At 39.9% G+C, this 18,066-nt stretch overlaps 1 protein-coding gene across 4 annotated transcripts in view; it reads right to left on the reverse strand.

The window, feature by feature from the left end:
• The window catches only part of CCDC141 (coiled-coil domain containing 141), a 227,941-nt gene that overhangs the window by 56,174 nt on the left and 153,701 nt on the right, over positions 1-18,066 (reverse strand). For all 4 annotated transcript variants that reach the window (XR_011461869.1, XM_070359081.1, XM_070359090.1 and 1 more), the window contains 3 exons: positions 8,843-8,984; positions 6,655-6,774; positions 3,329-3,520 (listed from right to left, as the gene is read on the reverse strand). Coding sequence is in view for 3 of the 4 variants with exons in the window: in XM_070359081.1 (XP_070215182.1) it covers positions 3,329-3,520; positions 6,655-6,774; positions 8,843-8,984 (454 nt within the window). In the remaining variant the exon portion in view is untranslated. The remainder of the gene's footprint in view (positions 1-3,328; positions 3,521-6,654; positions 6,775-8,842; positions 8,985-18,066) is intronic.

Here is an 18,066-nt window from a genome sequence, read left to right on the forward strand (position 1 = left end):
GGAGAATTACAGAAGGCAGAGAGAACAGGCAGATACAATTTCTTTAACCTGGGCAAGGATGATGAGGACCTGCACTGAGGAGGTGATGGTACAAAGGCGAATTCAGAAATCTCACAGGTCGTCTCTAAAGACAGATATGGGATAGCATGGCCTTCAGAATATGGAAAAACAAAAGGGAGGAGACTGGGGATTAAACCTCAGCTCTGATGTTTACTACCTGTTTTGTCTAACTTCCCAGAGCTTCAGTTTCTCTCATTTGTAAAGTGAGGATAATAGTGAATACATATAGGGATATTATAAGGATGAAACAAAATCAGGAATTAAAAGTTCAGGTACTGATACAAAATAAGTCCTCATTAACAGAGGGATTAGAACAGACTTTGAACTTCTACACAGGACTTCTGAAAGATGGTGGGTTCATTAATCCAATGCCAAAATACAGAAGGAAACACGTTTGAAGAAAAGATAACCAGTTGTGTTCTGTTGAGTTTTAAGGAGGCTACAGAATACCAGTAGGTAGTTAGTATAATTGGAAGTTGAAAATACTGGCCTGGAGCTCATAACAGTTGGGGCTGAAGAACCAATTTGGGGTTACTGATGCATTGCAAACCAAAGATGTGTTGGTTGGGGGTGATTTTTGTAGGGAGAGTGTGTAGAATGCACAAAAGAGAGAGCACAGGCAAGAAGTCTGTGACCCACCACACTTCAGGAACAGAGAATTGAATCAAGAAAAGGAAGTAACAGATAAAGAAGCAAACAGGATGATTATCCCAGTTATGTGAAATATCCAAATAAGGCAAATCTATCGGACACGACTGAGTGACTGAACTGAAGTGAACTGATAGGGACAGAAAGCAGATTAGTACGTGCCTGAGGCTGGGAGATTGGCAACCAGGACTGACAAAAAGTATTCATAGGCTCTTTTTGGGGTGGTGGAAACATACCAAAACTGGAGTGCACTGATGTTTGCACAATTTTATAAATAAATACTAAAAATCACTACATCCTAAAATAGGCAATTTTAGGGTATGTAAATTATACCTCATTAAATCTGTTTTTCTTTATAAAGTCAAAGGAGGTAAGTATGACTAACTGGGTTAAACAAATATGGCAGAGAGATCAAGTGGAATAAAGACTGAAAATACACCATTTCATCTGTCAACTAGCAAGTAATAAGCTTATAAGAGTGTTTTCAATGGAGTGAAGAGTTGGTAAAAGGCAAGGCTGAACCAAGGATAAACTAAGTGGCAGTGGGATGAGGATTGGAGAGGATCAACAAGAGGAGGAAAGAAACGTCATCTTCCCATCCCACGAGTCCAGATGTGAAAGGAAAGAAGACTATAGAGTGGCAGCCATAGTGAAGGCAAGACTGCTTGGGGAGAACTGTAGACGAAAGAGAGGGAAGAAACATAAGAAGCAGATTTTCAAAATTCAAGAATGGATGCTAAAGCTACATTCTGAAGGATTCGGGAGCAGACAGGGAGGTACCGAGGGCTGGTTATAGGGGGACACATGCAGAAACCCCACTTTATTGGTGACAGTGGAGGAAGGGAGAATATGTCCGTGGGTTTGGAAGCTGATAGAAGACGAGGCAATTTGGCTCAATGGACTCATGTATTTTTTCAGTCACATACAAGGTAAGAGTGCAGATTTAGGAATGGAAACTGTGGTAAGAAGCTTGAGCGTCACTACTGAATGGGCAGCAACTGGAGGGCATATGGTAGCGGGGGAGGGGTGCTCAGCTGAGGAAAAAGACCCTTGAATTTGTAACAGCACCAACCAGCACAATTGTTTGACTTTCCACAGGAGCGTCTGGAAGCTTGGAAAGAGAAGCAGAGTAAACAGAGTGTTGGATTGATCTAGAATTGGGAATTGGCAGAGTTACGGTGGAAGCCAGGGAAGTGAGGGTAGGGGGAGTATAATGCAATTGAATAAGCTGGCGAGGAAAGAAGGAAAGCCCAAGGGAGAGGAGGCTGGACAGACTGAAAGCCCTGCCAGGGTGAGGACAGGAGCCTCTGCCAGGTGAGAAAATAGAGCGAAAGCCGGGCAGATGAAAGGACAGGGAGTCCTTCTGTGAAAGTGCTGCCTGTAAAGCTGAGAAATCAGCCCTAATCACCAAGTCCCTGGCCCCAGAGGCCAGAGTGGCCAGTGGAAGCAAGTGCTGAGCTAGAAACTAAGAAGGTACATTTTTGGCAATGAAGATGCAGAGCAAGTACTTCTTTGTACCTTCTCCACCATTTCAAGTTTGGAGAAAATGTTCATCAACAGAACAACCTGTCAGTTGTAGTCTGCCAAACCCTGAGAGTTCAAGGTTAAGAAAAATTGAAAAAAAAAAAATCCGGGATAAAGAAAGATGTGGAAAAGGAGACAGTGGTTCCCTGAGATTTCCAAGGCCTGGGCATGTCCCTCCTTCAGATGGCGAGAACTCAGACTATTGTAGAAAGAGAGTAGGCAGAGGCAAAGAGGGCAGACAGGATCACGGGTGAGTGTGGTGAGGGGACTGGAGGAGAAGGCTACTTGCCTTTGGTGACTTCACCCCTGAGCAGATTTTGCAGAGCTCTATCTGCCACTGAAGCAGCAGCCTTCTCCCTGAAAGGAGAGTACACATGGGTGCTCCCCTGGTGGCTCAGTGGCAAAGAATCTGCTTGCCAACCAAAAGACACGGGTTTGACTCCTGGGTTGGGAAGATCCCCCAGAGGAGCAAATGGAAACCCGGTCCAGTATTCTTGACCAGGAAATCCCATGGACAGAGGAGCCTGGCAGACTGCAGTCCATGGGGCCACAAAGAGTTGGACACGACTGAGCAATGGAGCATGGGTACACTGGGACCAGAGTTAAGAGGTGGGACTCCAGCACTTTTCTCTTTTTTTTTGTCTTTTGTTTTTTTTAAAATATAAATGTATTTATTTTAATTGGAGGCTAATTACTTTTCTATTACTGATGCCACCTTCGAGAAGCTGGGACCTTTGAGAGACGGAATGCTAGTCTACCAGAGGAAATTTTACAGATTATTTAATACAAACCAGTCAAAATAATGCTTCCTAAGAAGCTCTCAGAGGAAACTTATTAAGAAGCATTAAACAAGACAGATCTGAGACCAGACTCAACAGACCATAATTTCCAATTCTGTGTACTTCAAATAAATCACACACATTGCTTAGGTATTTTGAAGAGATTGATGACTTACTTCAAAATAGAAAATGACTGATTTTTAAATAATTTTGTTTTATGTTTAGAATATTGTAAATAATGGCAGGCCATAGTAAAAAGTGTTTCAACACAGCCTCTTTGTCGTGTTGCCAAAGAGGACAGCCCATAGGTACTGTACCTCCTCCGATGACTTTAGAAATGCCACGTAAGTTTGTAGGACTTGTGACCTGGAGTTGATGCTTTGGCCAAATATGTTTAATTCTTCCTCTAGCCGTTTAGCTTTAGAAGAAAGCGATGCCAGTTCATCAAGTTCAAAATCATGTTTCTCTGTCAAGAGTTTTGCAGCTGCTTCTAATTCATGTGATGTCTCCTACAAAAGCCGAGCACAGGGGGTCAGCGGCTGACAGGGGAATCGTGAACACTCACATTCCATTACCTTCGGTTCAGCCATCTATTACGATTAATTAATTGAACTTGTACCAAAACTCTCCTCAATAAAAAAGGCACACATTTCAAAATTCAAGAAAAGGCACCACTAAATGAAAACCATCTCGATTACTCTTTCAGTCTATTACTATACTTCTTATTTAGAACATTCTTTTTTTGTGTGTAGAGATAGGAGAAAGTTTATTTAGTATGAAAGGTTATAAAACAGACATTTTTTAAATAATTAAAATAATTATACATGATAATTGCTTTGTGAAATTTACCAGTAGCTCTAGAAAGTAAATTAATTTTATAAGAGATGATAATTTATAGAAATTGTTTACTCATTTTTTAATTTTAAAAAATTCCATGTTAATTATTCAGTCTCCTTAAAAATCTCCATTTATGAGTTTTTATTTTTTAATTAATTAATTTATTTTATTTGGAGGCTAATTACTTTACAATATTGTAGTAGTTTTTGCCATACATTCACATGAATCAGCCATGGGTGTATATGTGTTCCCCATCCTGAACCCCCCTCCCACCTCCTTCTGCATCCCATCCCTCAGGGTCCTGCCAGTGCACCAGGCCTGAGCACCCTGTCTCATGCATCGAACCTGGACTAGTGATCTATTTCACATCTGGTAATATACATATTCGGAGAAGGTGATGGCACCCCACTCCAGTACTCTTGCCTGGAAAATTCCATGGACAGAGGAGCCTGGTAGGCTGCAGTCCATGGGGTCGCGAAGAGCTGGACACGACTGAGCGACTTCACTTTCACTTTTCATTTTCATGCATTGGAGAGGGAAATGGCAACCCACTCCAGTGTTCTTGCCTGGAAAATCCCATGGACAGAGGAGCCTGGTGGGCTGCAGTCCGTGGGGTCCCTAGGAGTCAGACACAACTGAGCGACTTCACTTTATTTTTTCACTTTCATGCATTGGAGAAGGAAATGGCAACCCACTCCAGTGTTTTTGCCTGGAGAATCCCAGGGACGGGGGAGCCTGGTGGGCTGCCGTCTATGGGGTCGCACAGAGTCGGACATGACTGAAGTTGACTGAGCAGCAGCAGCAGCAGCAATATACATATTACAATGTTATTCTCTCACATCATCCCACCCTCACCTTCTCCCACAGTCCAAATGTCTGTTCTTTATATCTGTGTCTCTTTTGCTATCTCACATATAGGGTCATTGTTACCATGTTTCTAAATTCCATATATATGCATGTAGGGAATACGGTACAGATGAGGTCTGAATAATCTAAAGAGTCAGTGAATTTGACTTGCCTAGGGTGGCTCTCATATGATTTCTCTTGAGTGTAATTTCTGGCACATGAAATTTAACCACTGAGTCAATGGATGGGGAGGTAAGCACTACATACATGATTGCCATAGACTGTGAGACCAGGCTAGGATCCAAGCAAACATGAAAGAGAGAAGCTACACCCTCATTTACAACCAGGAGGGACTGCCCTTGCACTTGTATTTAATACACTTCCCAAATGCTCCACTAACCAAAGCTAACTTTCATTTACAAGCGCTGCTCCCACAGAGTACTCTGGGAAAAAGGAAACGGAGGAGTTTCTCCCCATAAAATGTCCTCCTTTTCTCTCATATTTTTAAAATAAAAAAAATGAAATTGACTTCAGGCATGTATTTCATTTTAGACGTTTTAAATAATGAATTTTAAAAAACTCTCCCTCTTCCATTTGAAAGAAAGGACTCTGGGGTTTTTACTCTGTTAACTGATCAACGACAGAGCCTTCTGAGGACATTCCAAGACAGTATACAGCTCTGTGGTCTACTTGGAAATCCGTATAGATAACATTTCAAGGGAGGTAACCTTGTTGGTGTTGACTGGATATTCGTATAAACTTTTTAAAGAGTGATAGAGCTAACCCTTATCTGTAAGTTTTGAATTTATATTGTTTCTTCCCATGTACAAAACCATTTTTTTCCTACGGAGTTTTTTTTTTTTTTTTTTTTTTTGCGTTGGGGGGTGTAAAGGAAAGCAGAACGTTTTATCATGATTTTTGCTTCAGCAATTTTGGGACAGATTAAAAGTCCTAGAACTCTGAAAAAAAAAAGTTTTTTAAAAAAAATAATGAATTTAAAACACCCCCTTAAATATTGGTTCATCTGTGAGTTTCAGGTGGGGATGCTATTTGTGAAGGAGACTCGGATAAATTAGGAGATTGGGATTGACATATACACTTTTATATACACTACCATATATAAAATAGATAATCAACAAGGACCTACTGTATACACAGGGAATGCTACTTAATATTCTGTAATAACCTATATGAGAAAAGAATCTGAAAAAGAATGTGTGTATGTATACACACACACACACGTATAGCACTTTGCTGTATAGCAAGAACTAACACAAAATTGTAAATCAATAATACCCCAACATAAAATAAACATTAAATTAAAAAAAAAGGAAAGATGGAATAGCGAGGCCGTTTTCCTGCAGACAGGGGTACGCTCCACCTTCCTAACCACCTGCTGGGGCAGGCAGGGACTTTATGCAGGAATATTTGAACCCAAGTGCCATGCGAAAGGGGTGAAAGGGTGCTAGAGAAAATTTCAGACAGAGGAGGGGGCATCTTCTGTCTCTAAACACTGGGTGTGCAAACAAGATTTTTTTTTAATCTCCTGGAATCTGCATCAATGCATGTTGCTTTTGGTAATTTTCTTTTGCAACTTACTCTAGCAGAAAATTACAAATAGCCTTAGAGAAGCACTCTCTCTGCCTCCTCTGGAACCCCCAGAAGGAACTGCTAACATCTGCCAGGCAAGGAAAGAGGGCCAAGTAAGTGTCTAATACCAGGCTATAATGCTGAGTTTCTGTGAGCTCAAACACCCTAATAAATGCACATATAAGTAATCTAGATGCACATACTAGTCGGAGTTTTTTTATTTGTAGTTACTAGTAGGAGTTTCATTATTTGCCATAATACTAATTTAGAATTGCAGCCCTTAAGGGAGCTAGGATTAAGTTTTATAGCTACTGAAAAGAAATTATATTCACAAAATCATAACTATAATAATAACTCTCATTTTATTTACCTTAGCTTGTTTATCTAGTTCCAGATATTTACTCAAAATCTTCTCTGATTCAGAAAGGCTGGAACCGACATCCATTGCATTGGAAAGTATTGTGCTGATTTTCTGAATGGACATTTCAACCTTCAGAAATAAAGAATATATTTCAGCCTTAGCAATAAATATTGGCATATATGCATGCATATGTGTAGGAAAGACAGATATTGCTCTCTACTTTCCCATTACACTTTAATATATATCAATTTAATCTAAAAATGGTCTAAAATATTTCAGAATTTTATATTTAATAATGCTGCTCTTCATACGTGGTAGTATTACTGACCCACCAAGAAAGGATACATGTTTACAGATATTTCTCTTATTAATAGCAATGAGATAACAGAAACAATACACATTCTCTAAAAATTTATTATCTATATTACCTAAAAAGGATAATGCACTTGTCAACACATCAATAGAGATGAACTTTTCTGGTTCATTAAATCACAATCATGCACTATATGCTGAATGGAGCCCAATTTACAGGTACATTTTGAAACAGAAGTTCAGCACAAGTATTAGATCACTCTATGGATTACTTTATTTAGGGCTGAGGGACTCTAGGGCAGCACCACTTGCTATATATGTGATAACAAAACACAGGAGTGTGCTCAGGAGACTTAATTGATGAATGTGGGTGACTTCGATATACAAAGGATAAATGAATATAGTGACCTGTAAAGGGTTCTATTCAATTCAAGTTACTGCCTTGCTCGGACTAGAGTCCATACTTCCCAGAGTCAAATTGGCTCTGACTTCACAGTAGCAAGACAATTAGCAATAGCTGTTTGAGTTGCTACTGTTTTATCCACCTCTACCACATTAGCTTGAATCTCAGGCTCCAGGGAATGCAACACTACAGCTGCCGCCATATTTGCAATCTCCCTGGACCCAAGCATCAGAACAAGGCTCACACTCCCATCTCTGGATCAATAACAGGCGAGGAGGCAATGTAGATAGAGACTTGATTATTTAATGACCTCTCCTGTGAAGTCTATTAATGCCATTTGTGTAAGTCAGACGTGTAAGTCCATTGAGGCAAAAAAAAAAAAAAAAAAAATCATTGAAAATTGGAGACCCAGCCTTTGAACATGGTTCATAAGCATTAATGTCATTGAGATACTAGGTTTTGCTATAATTCCATCCATAGACCAGTAATTTTTGTTTAGCCAAATAGTAGCTGCCTGGTTTCATTCTTTTTTGAAAATAGGAAATAAAATTCTTCAAACCATTGTATTCACTTTGGAGAAAGGATTTTACATGTCTGGTTTTATTCAGAGTAGTCTTGGTACTTTGCACTGTCTTAGTTCAATAATTTATGATAATGTCAATTTATTCCTGGAAACTGTAAAACTCACTTTTTTTTTTTTGGTATCAGCCTGCTGTTCTTTTAAAAAATTTTTTTAATTTATTTTTGGCTGCACTGGGTCTTCACCGCTATGCTGGCTTTTCTCTAGTTGCCGTGAGAGGGGGCTACCCTCTGGTTGCAGTGTGCGGGCTTCTCATTACAGTGGCTTCTCTTGCTGTGGAGAGGGGTTCTAGGGCACGTGGGCTCAGTAGTTGTGGCTCCTGGGCTCCAGAGCACAGGCTCGATAGTTGTGATGCATGGGGCTTAGTTGCTCTGCGGAAGGAAGGATCTTCCCAGACCAGGCATTGAACCTGTGTCTCCTCTGCTGGCAGGTGGATTCTTTACCACCGAGCCAGCAGGGAAGCATTATCCACTGTTCTTCTATCGTATGGTGCCATGACAATCAAAGCATGCATACGGGAGCCATGCACAGAGCCGTGTGAATCAAGGAGAACACAATCCCAATTGTGCACCTGGTTCAATGAACACAGTTAACACAGTTCTGTGCAAAGTGAGAGCTGCCTTTGTGTAAACATGCTCGAGGTTGGGAGGCAGGAAGCATGATGCTTCTAGTTTTGGCAGCCTGGGACAGGGATGGTTGGTGAGTAGTAGTGAATTACAGCTTCCTTCTGTTTGAATGTAAAGCCTAACGTGGGATGAAGGGAATCCTAAGGAGACACGCCCTGTACTCCCACCATACGGGCCCACATGCTGTCATTGCCATACCATCATCTGTCACCACCAGGTAAGGGGCCACATCTAAATAGCATTATACCTGAAGGAGGACACACTTTATGAAATTACCTCTCTTAGGTGGCCCTCTACCGAGGCTGTTAATTGCTGTCTCTTAAGAGCAAATTCCTTGTGCGCTGAACACTGTTCAGTCAGATGTTCTACCCGTCTTCTGAGGCAGCCCATAATCTCACAGACACCGGTCACCCGAGAGCTGAATGGAACAAGCCAGCTGTTAGTTCACTCCACCCTTATAGAGAAGCCCCAGGAACAGGAAACACTAGAAGATGAATCTTCCATAAGTATGACTTGATAAAAGTTATTAAGCTTCAGGATAATAGAAGTTAAGAAGCTGTAGTCCTGGTACAGCACAGAGCAAAACCAAATGATGTTCTTTTGTTTAACTCAGTCCTGAGGGAAAATATGAGTTATGCATTTTTGCAACCAGGTCTAATCTTCTTTCCTAAATATTCACTTTTTAATATTTCTCTAAGATGTTTTGAGAGCCCTATGGCAAAAAGCACAGGATGTCTGCCAAGAGTTTTCCTGGGGGTTTATTTGAAAGCTTCATTTATCTAAAGATGATCTTTGAATAGAAATGTATATCAGCCAATTAACAAAACACTGACTGATCCAATAGGGTAAAATATTCATGTGACATTAGGTCTTGGTTCTGAATGATTATGAAGACTCAAGGCTGCAATCATTAGGTGAAAACGAAACTATCACAAATAATGAGGAATATGATGTACATGTTCATAAGAGGAAACCAAGCCTCATATTATAATTTTGTACCTGTTAATTATACACAGGTATAATTACTTTGCCAACAAAGGTCCATCTAGTCAAGGCTATGGTTTTTCCTGTGGTCATGTATGGATGTGAGAGTTGGACTGTGAAGAAAGCTGGGCACCGAAGAATTGATGCTTTTGAACTGTGGTGTTGGAGAAGACTCTTGAGAGTCCCTTGGACTGCAAGGAGATCCAACCAGTCCATTCTGAAGGAGATCAGCCCTGGGATTTCTTTGGAAGGACTGATGCTAAAGCTAAAACTCCAGTACTTTGGCCACCTCGTGCGAAGAGTTGACTCATTGGAAAAGACCCTGATGCTGGGAGGGATTGGGGGCAGGAGGAGAAGGGGACAACAGAGGATGAGATGGCTGGATGGCATCACTGACTCAGTGGACGTGAGTCTGGATGAACTCCAGGAGTTGGTGATGGACAGGGAGGCCTGGCGTGCTGTGATTCATGGGGTCACAAAGAGTCGGACACGACTGAGTGACTGAACTTAACTGAACTGATAATTTTCTCCAAAGGGCTGGTCTTGTGAGAAAAAGTGACAGGACAGTTCACAAAATGAAAATGCCTTTAAAACGACAAATGAACTTTGAGTTGGACCCCCTTTGCTATGGTCTAAAGACACACTAGCAAGTTTCCAAACCATTTCCAACATAGGCTTACCAGCAATGCAAGACAACGAAAGGACACAGCTGATGCAATGAGCACTTTTACAGTGTTCAACCTATCGCTGAGACAGAGCCTCTCCTAATATGTAAGAAGCTGGAGTCTTTAATTTCCCATCAGTCATTTCCTTCCAATACTCATGAAGATGAGCTGATAACTCTTACATTTAATTACCCAGAGCTTAAAAAGATCTTGGAACAAGATACAGAATTCAGGAGTTTTACCTCAAATAATTAATTTATGACTTTGTAAAAATGAATTTAATTAGTAATGAAATGAGGGCAGGTTCCCAAATGCCTGAGAGGGAAAGTGACTTCACAGGAATGACAATGAGGCTGCCAAAGAGTTGAGGGCTCATCAGGCAGCTTGAGAATCTCGTCGAGTGTACATGGGATTCAAGTGTGTCCTGTGGGCCCACCAGAGGCCCAGAGAAGCTTGATTTTGGAGAACTCTGATTCCTGACACATAGTGTTTCACAACATTAAAACTTGTTCCACATTTTAATAACTCAGAGACAGTAAAGAGTATAATCAAGAAATCAGGAGAGTTTAGGAAATAATTCTTCATATCCACGAATTCTGTAAAAGTAGTGTTTCGGTAACAGTAATCACATTTTGACTACATTTTAGACTTTGTATGCTAAACAGGTCCTTAAAATCCCAGTTGTCCTATATGTTATAGTTTTGTGTAAAATAGGCAAATTTGGAATGAGAAAGATAGAAAAGGTGAGGAAGTACTGTGGAAAGAAAGTACAGAGAATACAGAAGGTAAGGCTTGTCAAAGTAAATGGGAAATCATTTTCTAAAATTAATCCATTTATGGCGACAAGGCACCATTTTTAATGTTTTAAGTAATCTCTTCTAATTCTCATAACTACCCTGTAATCTGGCTATAACTGTTATCTCTGTTTTGCAGATGAGCCAAGTGAGGTACAGAAATGCCCAGCAATTTACCCAGGTCACATTTATTAAATGGCAGGGCTGGGATTTGAACCTATTCATCTAATCTGAATCCACATTCATTACCACCTCATGGTAATAATTTTTCTGGGTCCCTGACATACAATGGCGGGAAGGGGCGGTATATTCTTTTAAAATTTCACTTTCCCTTGCACTGACTGTTGATGGAAGCAGGATAAGCCTGGCAGGCATGCTCTTTTGAAATTGGCAGTCTTCGCCAGATAGTTCAATGTCTGTCGGTAGTTTGCAAAGTGGCCACTAGAGGGGCCTGATATCTTGTTCAGATTCACATCTTGAAGGTCCCTCTGGCACAGAGAATGGAAACAGGAAACAAAAGCAAATCAAGCATTTCTTCTGTAAAAATACTGCTTTTTAGCAACTCACAATTTTAATTTAGATGAATCATAACGAGCCAAATAGAATGTCTCTCTCTCTGTCTTTGGATGGATCATTCATTTTTATTTTTCAATGACCTAGGAAATCAGTCTCATTTTGTGGTGATTTATACGTTATCTTGTGTATCTACTGCACTATAAATTAAGGGAAAAGGCAATATTCTTTTCATTCATTTATCCTCTGCAACCTTGAATACAAAGCCTTGTTAAGAACTAAATCAAAGCATATTTTCAAATTAAATAAAATATACTTTGATCAATATTTAAGGGAAGAGAAGACACAAATTTAAGGAACAAAAATATATGCACAGATAGTTATTGTATTAAAAATGTCACTAGTAACAGTTTCCAACAGTTTTTAAACAAGGATGACGTTGCCCTTTGCCTAGTTACAGAAGTTTTAGGCTATCTGAAAACTGCCCAATTTCTTCTTTGATGGTTTAGGATTCACAGTTAGGTTCACGGGTACTTCTCTCCTCTGTTTCAAGTCTTATAGAGTCAGACTGAATTGCCTGTCCCGTGTGCATACCCCTCTTATTTGTGGCTTAGACCTCTTTTTTAGTATAAGTTCTCAATCATATTGCTCGCGACAGCCAGCTCCTGTTTTCCTCTGTGTCCTCAGCTAGATCATCTCTGTCACGTGAGGCATTAACCCCTTCCCTCTGAATGGAACCTTTAACTGCCACACTCCTGACCCCAGGTCTGTTTCCTCTCCTTTCCTCCTTGATGAAAACCTAATCTGCACATTATAACTGCCCTATTCCACCATTTTCAGCAGGAAACTTGAAAAATTGATGCCAGATATTTTCTTGTGAAGATTCCAGACATTTCTTTTGAACATTCCAAAACATTTTAAAACACGTATAGCCTTCCTATTGCCAAATTTCCTCAGAGTCTGAAATGCAGATTGTTTGATCAAAGGAAAAATATGACCTCAAACTCTGCCAGCGATTCTTACATGAACTGAAAGTAAATTAATAGAATTCCATTAGCCACCCAGTATTACTTCACAGTAGTGTTAATAAGCGATGGGGCAAGAACTGTGGGCGGACAATAGAAATTTGGTAGAAGCAAGTTCCCCGGGCATTTTGTTTTGACTCTGGACACACTGCTCAGGTGCTGCCTGATGGGGTGGGAGAGAAGCGACCAGTGGACCTGCTTTCTAAACCTAACAATCTGTGGCTCTGTAATTTACATTGGAAATACTGCTTGATCTTCAGGCACTCTATGAATGGATTAAATGGTTCCTGCCTGTAGTATGAACATGGGGTATATTGGATTATTCTTGATATCGATTTTGACTTCTTCAAGTATCACAGAGGCTCAGGAATGACAGACTGAAGGCTTCTTTTTTTTTTTCTGCACAAAAATAATTTATTTCTATATTTTCATACAGCTCTGTTCTACTTTAGAGCAACAGTAGAGAATGATAGTTTGTGTGTGTGCATGCTATATCACTTCAGCCATGTTCAACTCCTTGCAACCCTATAGACTATAGCCTATCAGGCTCCTCTGTGCATGGGATTCTCCAGGCAAGAATACTGGAGTGGGTTGCCATTTCCTTCTCCAGGGCAGACTGAAGGCTTCTTTAGACATTTGTTAGAAACCTCACCATGGAAGTATTTTCTCCCCGATTCATTAAGCCAGGAGAGGTGAGGGAAGGGGAAAGAAAAATTATTTTTCCCCCTAGAGAGCACAGACATATTGACTTCTGGCTCAAAAATAGACTGTTATATTTCCTATATGGAAGCAGTTTCCCTACACCTTTGCATTTGTTACAAACTGAGGCTGAGGAATGGGAGTAAATCCCAGTGCTAATATGTTTTAATGATTCTTTCCCAAGAGCAGCAAGTTGCTTTCAGACCTTTCATAAATTACTTCTGGCAGTCCATCTGGATTAGGAGCTGAACCAGATGGTAAGCACTTGACAGCTTACTCTATCTCATCAGAAGGAATCAGCTGATCATATTTTTCTTATTGTCTATGGACAAATTATACTTTGAAAATGGGAAAAAAATTATCTTCCTTATCTTTAGCTTGCTACTTCTCTTGACAGGAACTCATGTTTAACATCTTTATTTTGCAGGAAACAACCACCTCTCTAGTTTTCATCCCTACTTTGGAAAAGTGCCATTCCAACTGAGGAAGTGAAATGCATGTTTTCACAATAATTGGTTTTTTTTTCTGATTTAAGTTGTATACGTTTTGAATCACTGCCCACCACACGGATATCACACCCACACACATCTCTCATACACACAAGACAATAAAGAAACATAAGTGGCAAGTGGGGCTGAAGCTACAGGGTTCCTGGGTTCAGATCCACGCAGAGATGCTAACAAGTTTCATTTCTATGAGGACAGAGACACCAAAGCATGCACTCCGTGAAGGGCAGAAATCAGTAATAGCAATGGGGTTTTCCCTCCTTACAAAAGGAGATTGAAAACACTACAGCTAGCTGCTGTAGGAATCAGACACTGCTGGCCACTCCTCCCCAACCTGGTTTTCTGGCTGCACCTCTGAGAGCCACAGTATCTCCATGGGAGCTTGGGTGACCCTAATCAGACAGCAGAAGATAGTTGCTGGACTGGAGATCCTGTAGGTCCAGGTAGAAGTCACTGCAAAGCTGCTCAGGAGGAAAGAGAAAAGAGGAGAGAACAAAGCAAGGACAATAAAGCTGAACAACAAACACTTTCCATCTAGAGGACAATCTACAATTTCAAAACACATGAGGAAAATGAATCCCAAGGAGAAACACCCAACAGTCAAAAGCTAAATGTACTCCGTCTGAAATGAAAATAAGTACAGCAATCAGATGTTTCACACCACCAGAGAGATAAAGGAAAAACCAATACCCATAATAAAGAAACAAAAACTCTGAAACAAGAACAGTCAGAAATAAAACAAGATTGGATAGGAAAAAGGAGTTAGAAATCCTAAGAGTAAAAATAATACAGTTGTGAAAACAATCAGAAGAATCCATTGTTGAAAACAAAGGGAAAATTAACAAGAGAAAAGTGAATCTGATTCATTTTTGAGGGAATGAAATACAGAGTGATCAAGGAATGAAAAATCTGAAAGTTAAGAGACAGACTGAGAGGCTCCGAGATTCTCCTACGGGGAGTTACTGGAAGAAGGAAAAGAGAGAAAAACAGAAAATTTATAATTAAAGAGATAATTGTAGAACATGTTGGCTCAGAGGGTAAAGCATCTGCTTGCAATGCAGGAGACCCGGGTTCGATTCCTGGGTCAGGAAGATCCCCTGGAGAAGGAAATGGCAACCCACTCTAGTACCCTTCCCTGGAAAATCCCATAGACAGAGAAGCCTGGTGGGCTGCAGTCCATGGGGTCGCAAAAAGTTGGACACAACTGAGTGACTTCACTTCATTTCCATAATTGATGACATATATCCTCAAGTAAAAGGGGCACAGTAATAGCTAAACAGACAAATACTCTCATTTGAGATAATTTAGAAGATAGCAACATACATTTTAATGTATTTCCTTCTAAAAGCTTTTCCCTCTGCAGTCCTTTCCACTCCTTTCTCCCTCCAAAGTTACTACAGTGTGGTTTGGATCCCGCTTTACCCTCTCAACATTATATTGTGAGGATGCTCTGTCTTCAAATATTTATCAAAAACACTCTTTTGATATTGAATTAGAATATTCCACACTAGGCTTGCCCTTAAACTATTCAAACATTTCCCTATTTTCTGGACATATGTAGGTGGTTTTCAGGTTTGCACTATTATAAACAGCACCATGATAAGCATTTTATTCCTAAATATGTCCACACACATCTCTCCCATGTTCTTTTCTCTCTAAGCCCTCTCGTTGGAGAGAACTCTCCTTCAGTGGTCCAAAGCACAGATTTCTGCCCCTTTAGTCAGCCTTCCTTGGTAGATGCTGCAGCTCCAAATCTTTTTACTCTGGGACCATCACTATGTCACATCACAGCATTATCAATGAATAAATCCATGCTGTAATTAGTGACTCCTAGATATTTTCTAAGAACCTAATCTAATCAGTTGTAGATTTAATGGAAAGGGTAAACTTTTAGTGCCTTCTGTACTAAGAGTTTCAAAATTATCAAAGTCTTAATGGTAACAGGTCCAGGTTGCAGTTATGACATTTACTCAATCTCTAAAGAGAACAACTTAATATAGATTTGAAAATATTTGGAAAGTGGCTGAGTTAACACTGTCATAAGAATTCAACTTTGCAATTTCCCACCTTTCAGTATTTGACATTTACCATCTAAATATATCATCAGACTTGAAAAAAAAAAGTTCTTTCAAGTTCTTAAATGCTTAGCAGAATTCCTACGATGTGTGATCTTGGATGACTCTGTGATACAAAGGGAGTCTGGTTCTATATCTCTGTTGTTGTTGTTGATTTTAGTTTGATGGTGGGTAGGGATTTTTTTTGTGTGTGTTTACTTAAGACCTTTTACGATATTTTTTCCCTGACATAAGCTTTGCTTTATGCCACATGAGCCCCTTAACATTTCAAATCAAGTCACCTAATAGGTAAATATTGAGATAAGGAACATAAAAGAGGTTTCTTTATGGTTGACCTTAAGGGCTGAGCTCAAGCTGATGTCATGGTCTGGATGAAGAGATGATGCTATCACAAGTCAAAATTAAGGAATGAGTCAGAAGACCACAGAGTGAAAAGTGAAACTATTGGATAAAGCCAACAAATATAAAGGAATTTAAAAAGCATTGTGTGGTGGGTATTGATTCTGTTCATCTTGGTTGGAAGATGTAGACCCTTCACTCATCTTAGATGATCAAATCCAACAATGGCCCTTTCAAGTCTCATTCCTTCACTTGACCCATCCTGACCGCAGGAGCTTGGGACAGTGTCTCTCTTCTGTGAAGAGGTCCCCAAGGCTTCCTCAAGCCTAAGAATACTCCCTTCACATCTTATTCCCTGACTGGCCATTAATAAGGTTCTGGAGACTCGGGAACAGATTTATGCATCTTTGACTGTCCTTGAAGCCCAGTGCTGGTATGTCATATGAGATGCTTATATATGTATGTTCAATAATGTTTTAAATAAACTGCAAGAAAGAAAAACTTCACAGGGAAGGTGAGATTTGAGTTGAAACTAGAAGGTAGATGGAGCACATTTTAAATGCACTAGAATTACACAAACAAACAAAAAAACCCACCTTCACTAAGTGGCCAGGCTTGTTGCTAGTGACTGAAGTTGAAAGCGAGGAGACAGCTAACAACCTAACAACCAAAGTGGTTCAGACCTGCACTCTCTCTACCCTTTCTACTGTGACAGATGGTAGGACAAGTTATATGAACCTCTCTGAGGCAGCTTCCCAACCTGAAAAAACAGAACAATGATAATAGAAGTACCTGTATAATAGGGTGGTTTGAGGATGAAATCTGTTAATGTGGATAAAGCACATAAACATTGCCTTTATTGCCAGTGAGCATTTGGGCATAGTCTAACTCCCACTTAACTCTTTGATCTTGTCTTAGGCCTTTTTCCCTGGTCACCCTCTCCTCCAGCAAAACTGTACTTATTTCTGCTACAGTCTTGCTGCTATTTTGCAGGGCTTTTCATCTCCCAGCTATTTGCATGATGGCTCTTTCTCTTTAGGGACTCCTTCCCTGACTACAATGTCTAAGATGGTCCCCTCCCACAGTCACTCTTTATCCCATTCCACTTTTTATTTTTCTCATAGTACTCATTGCTGTGTAAGAGCATCTCATCTATTGATTGGTCCGTTGACTATTTCTTCCCACCAGAATATAAATAGCATGAAGGCAGGAACTTCATCTACTGCACTGGGTACTTGGGAGCATCTGATTTACAAAAGGCAATAATATTTGGGCAATGATAAAATGAGTGACTAAATGAACCATGGTCTCTCCAATCTTCATTATCATTCACAGTATCAATCAGGGTAAGTAGGGGCTGTCAACACAAATGAAAATCTTGGAAAGAGGAAAATCCTAACTTATTCCTGTTTTTATTTCTCTGTAAAAAATAAACATATGAAGAATTAACATTAAATAAATAGCAATAAATGTTAGAGCAAGAGGGCAATACTGAAGGTTATGCCAAAGTGTTTAGTCAGGATGAGGGTTATAAGTTTCAATTCACCACAACAAAATAGAATGAAAACTGAAACAGTCTTTTATGCAGAAATAGAAACTGAGTCAATTCAGAAGCAAGTTTACTTGTAAATCTGAAGTTAATTTTAGCAAACAGGAAAAGCTAAATGAATACTTGATAAGGTAGCCTGGTCTTACTGGGTGCTTCCATGTTTTTGAGTCCTGTATCTTTCTGAATTATAGTTTTATCTGGATATATGCCCAGAAATAGGATTTCTGGATCATATGGCAACTTGATTTTTAGTTTTCTTAAGAAAACTCCACACTGTTTCCGTGGAGGCTGTTGGTGGGACATTACCTTCTCACCACCATTGTAGAAGCTTTCCCTTTTCTCCACACCCTC

This window comes from Bos mutus, chromosome 2 (assembly GCF_027580195.1).
Source record: "Bos mutus isolate GX-2022 chromosome 2, NWIPB_WYAK_1.1, whole genome shotgun sequence".
In the NCBI taxonomy this organism is placed as follows: Eukaryota; Metazoa; Chordata; class Mammalia; order Artiodactyla; family Bovidae; genus Bos; species Bos mutus.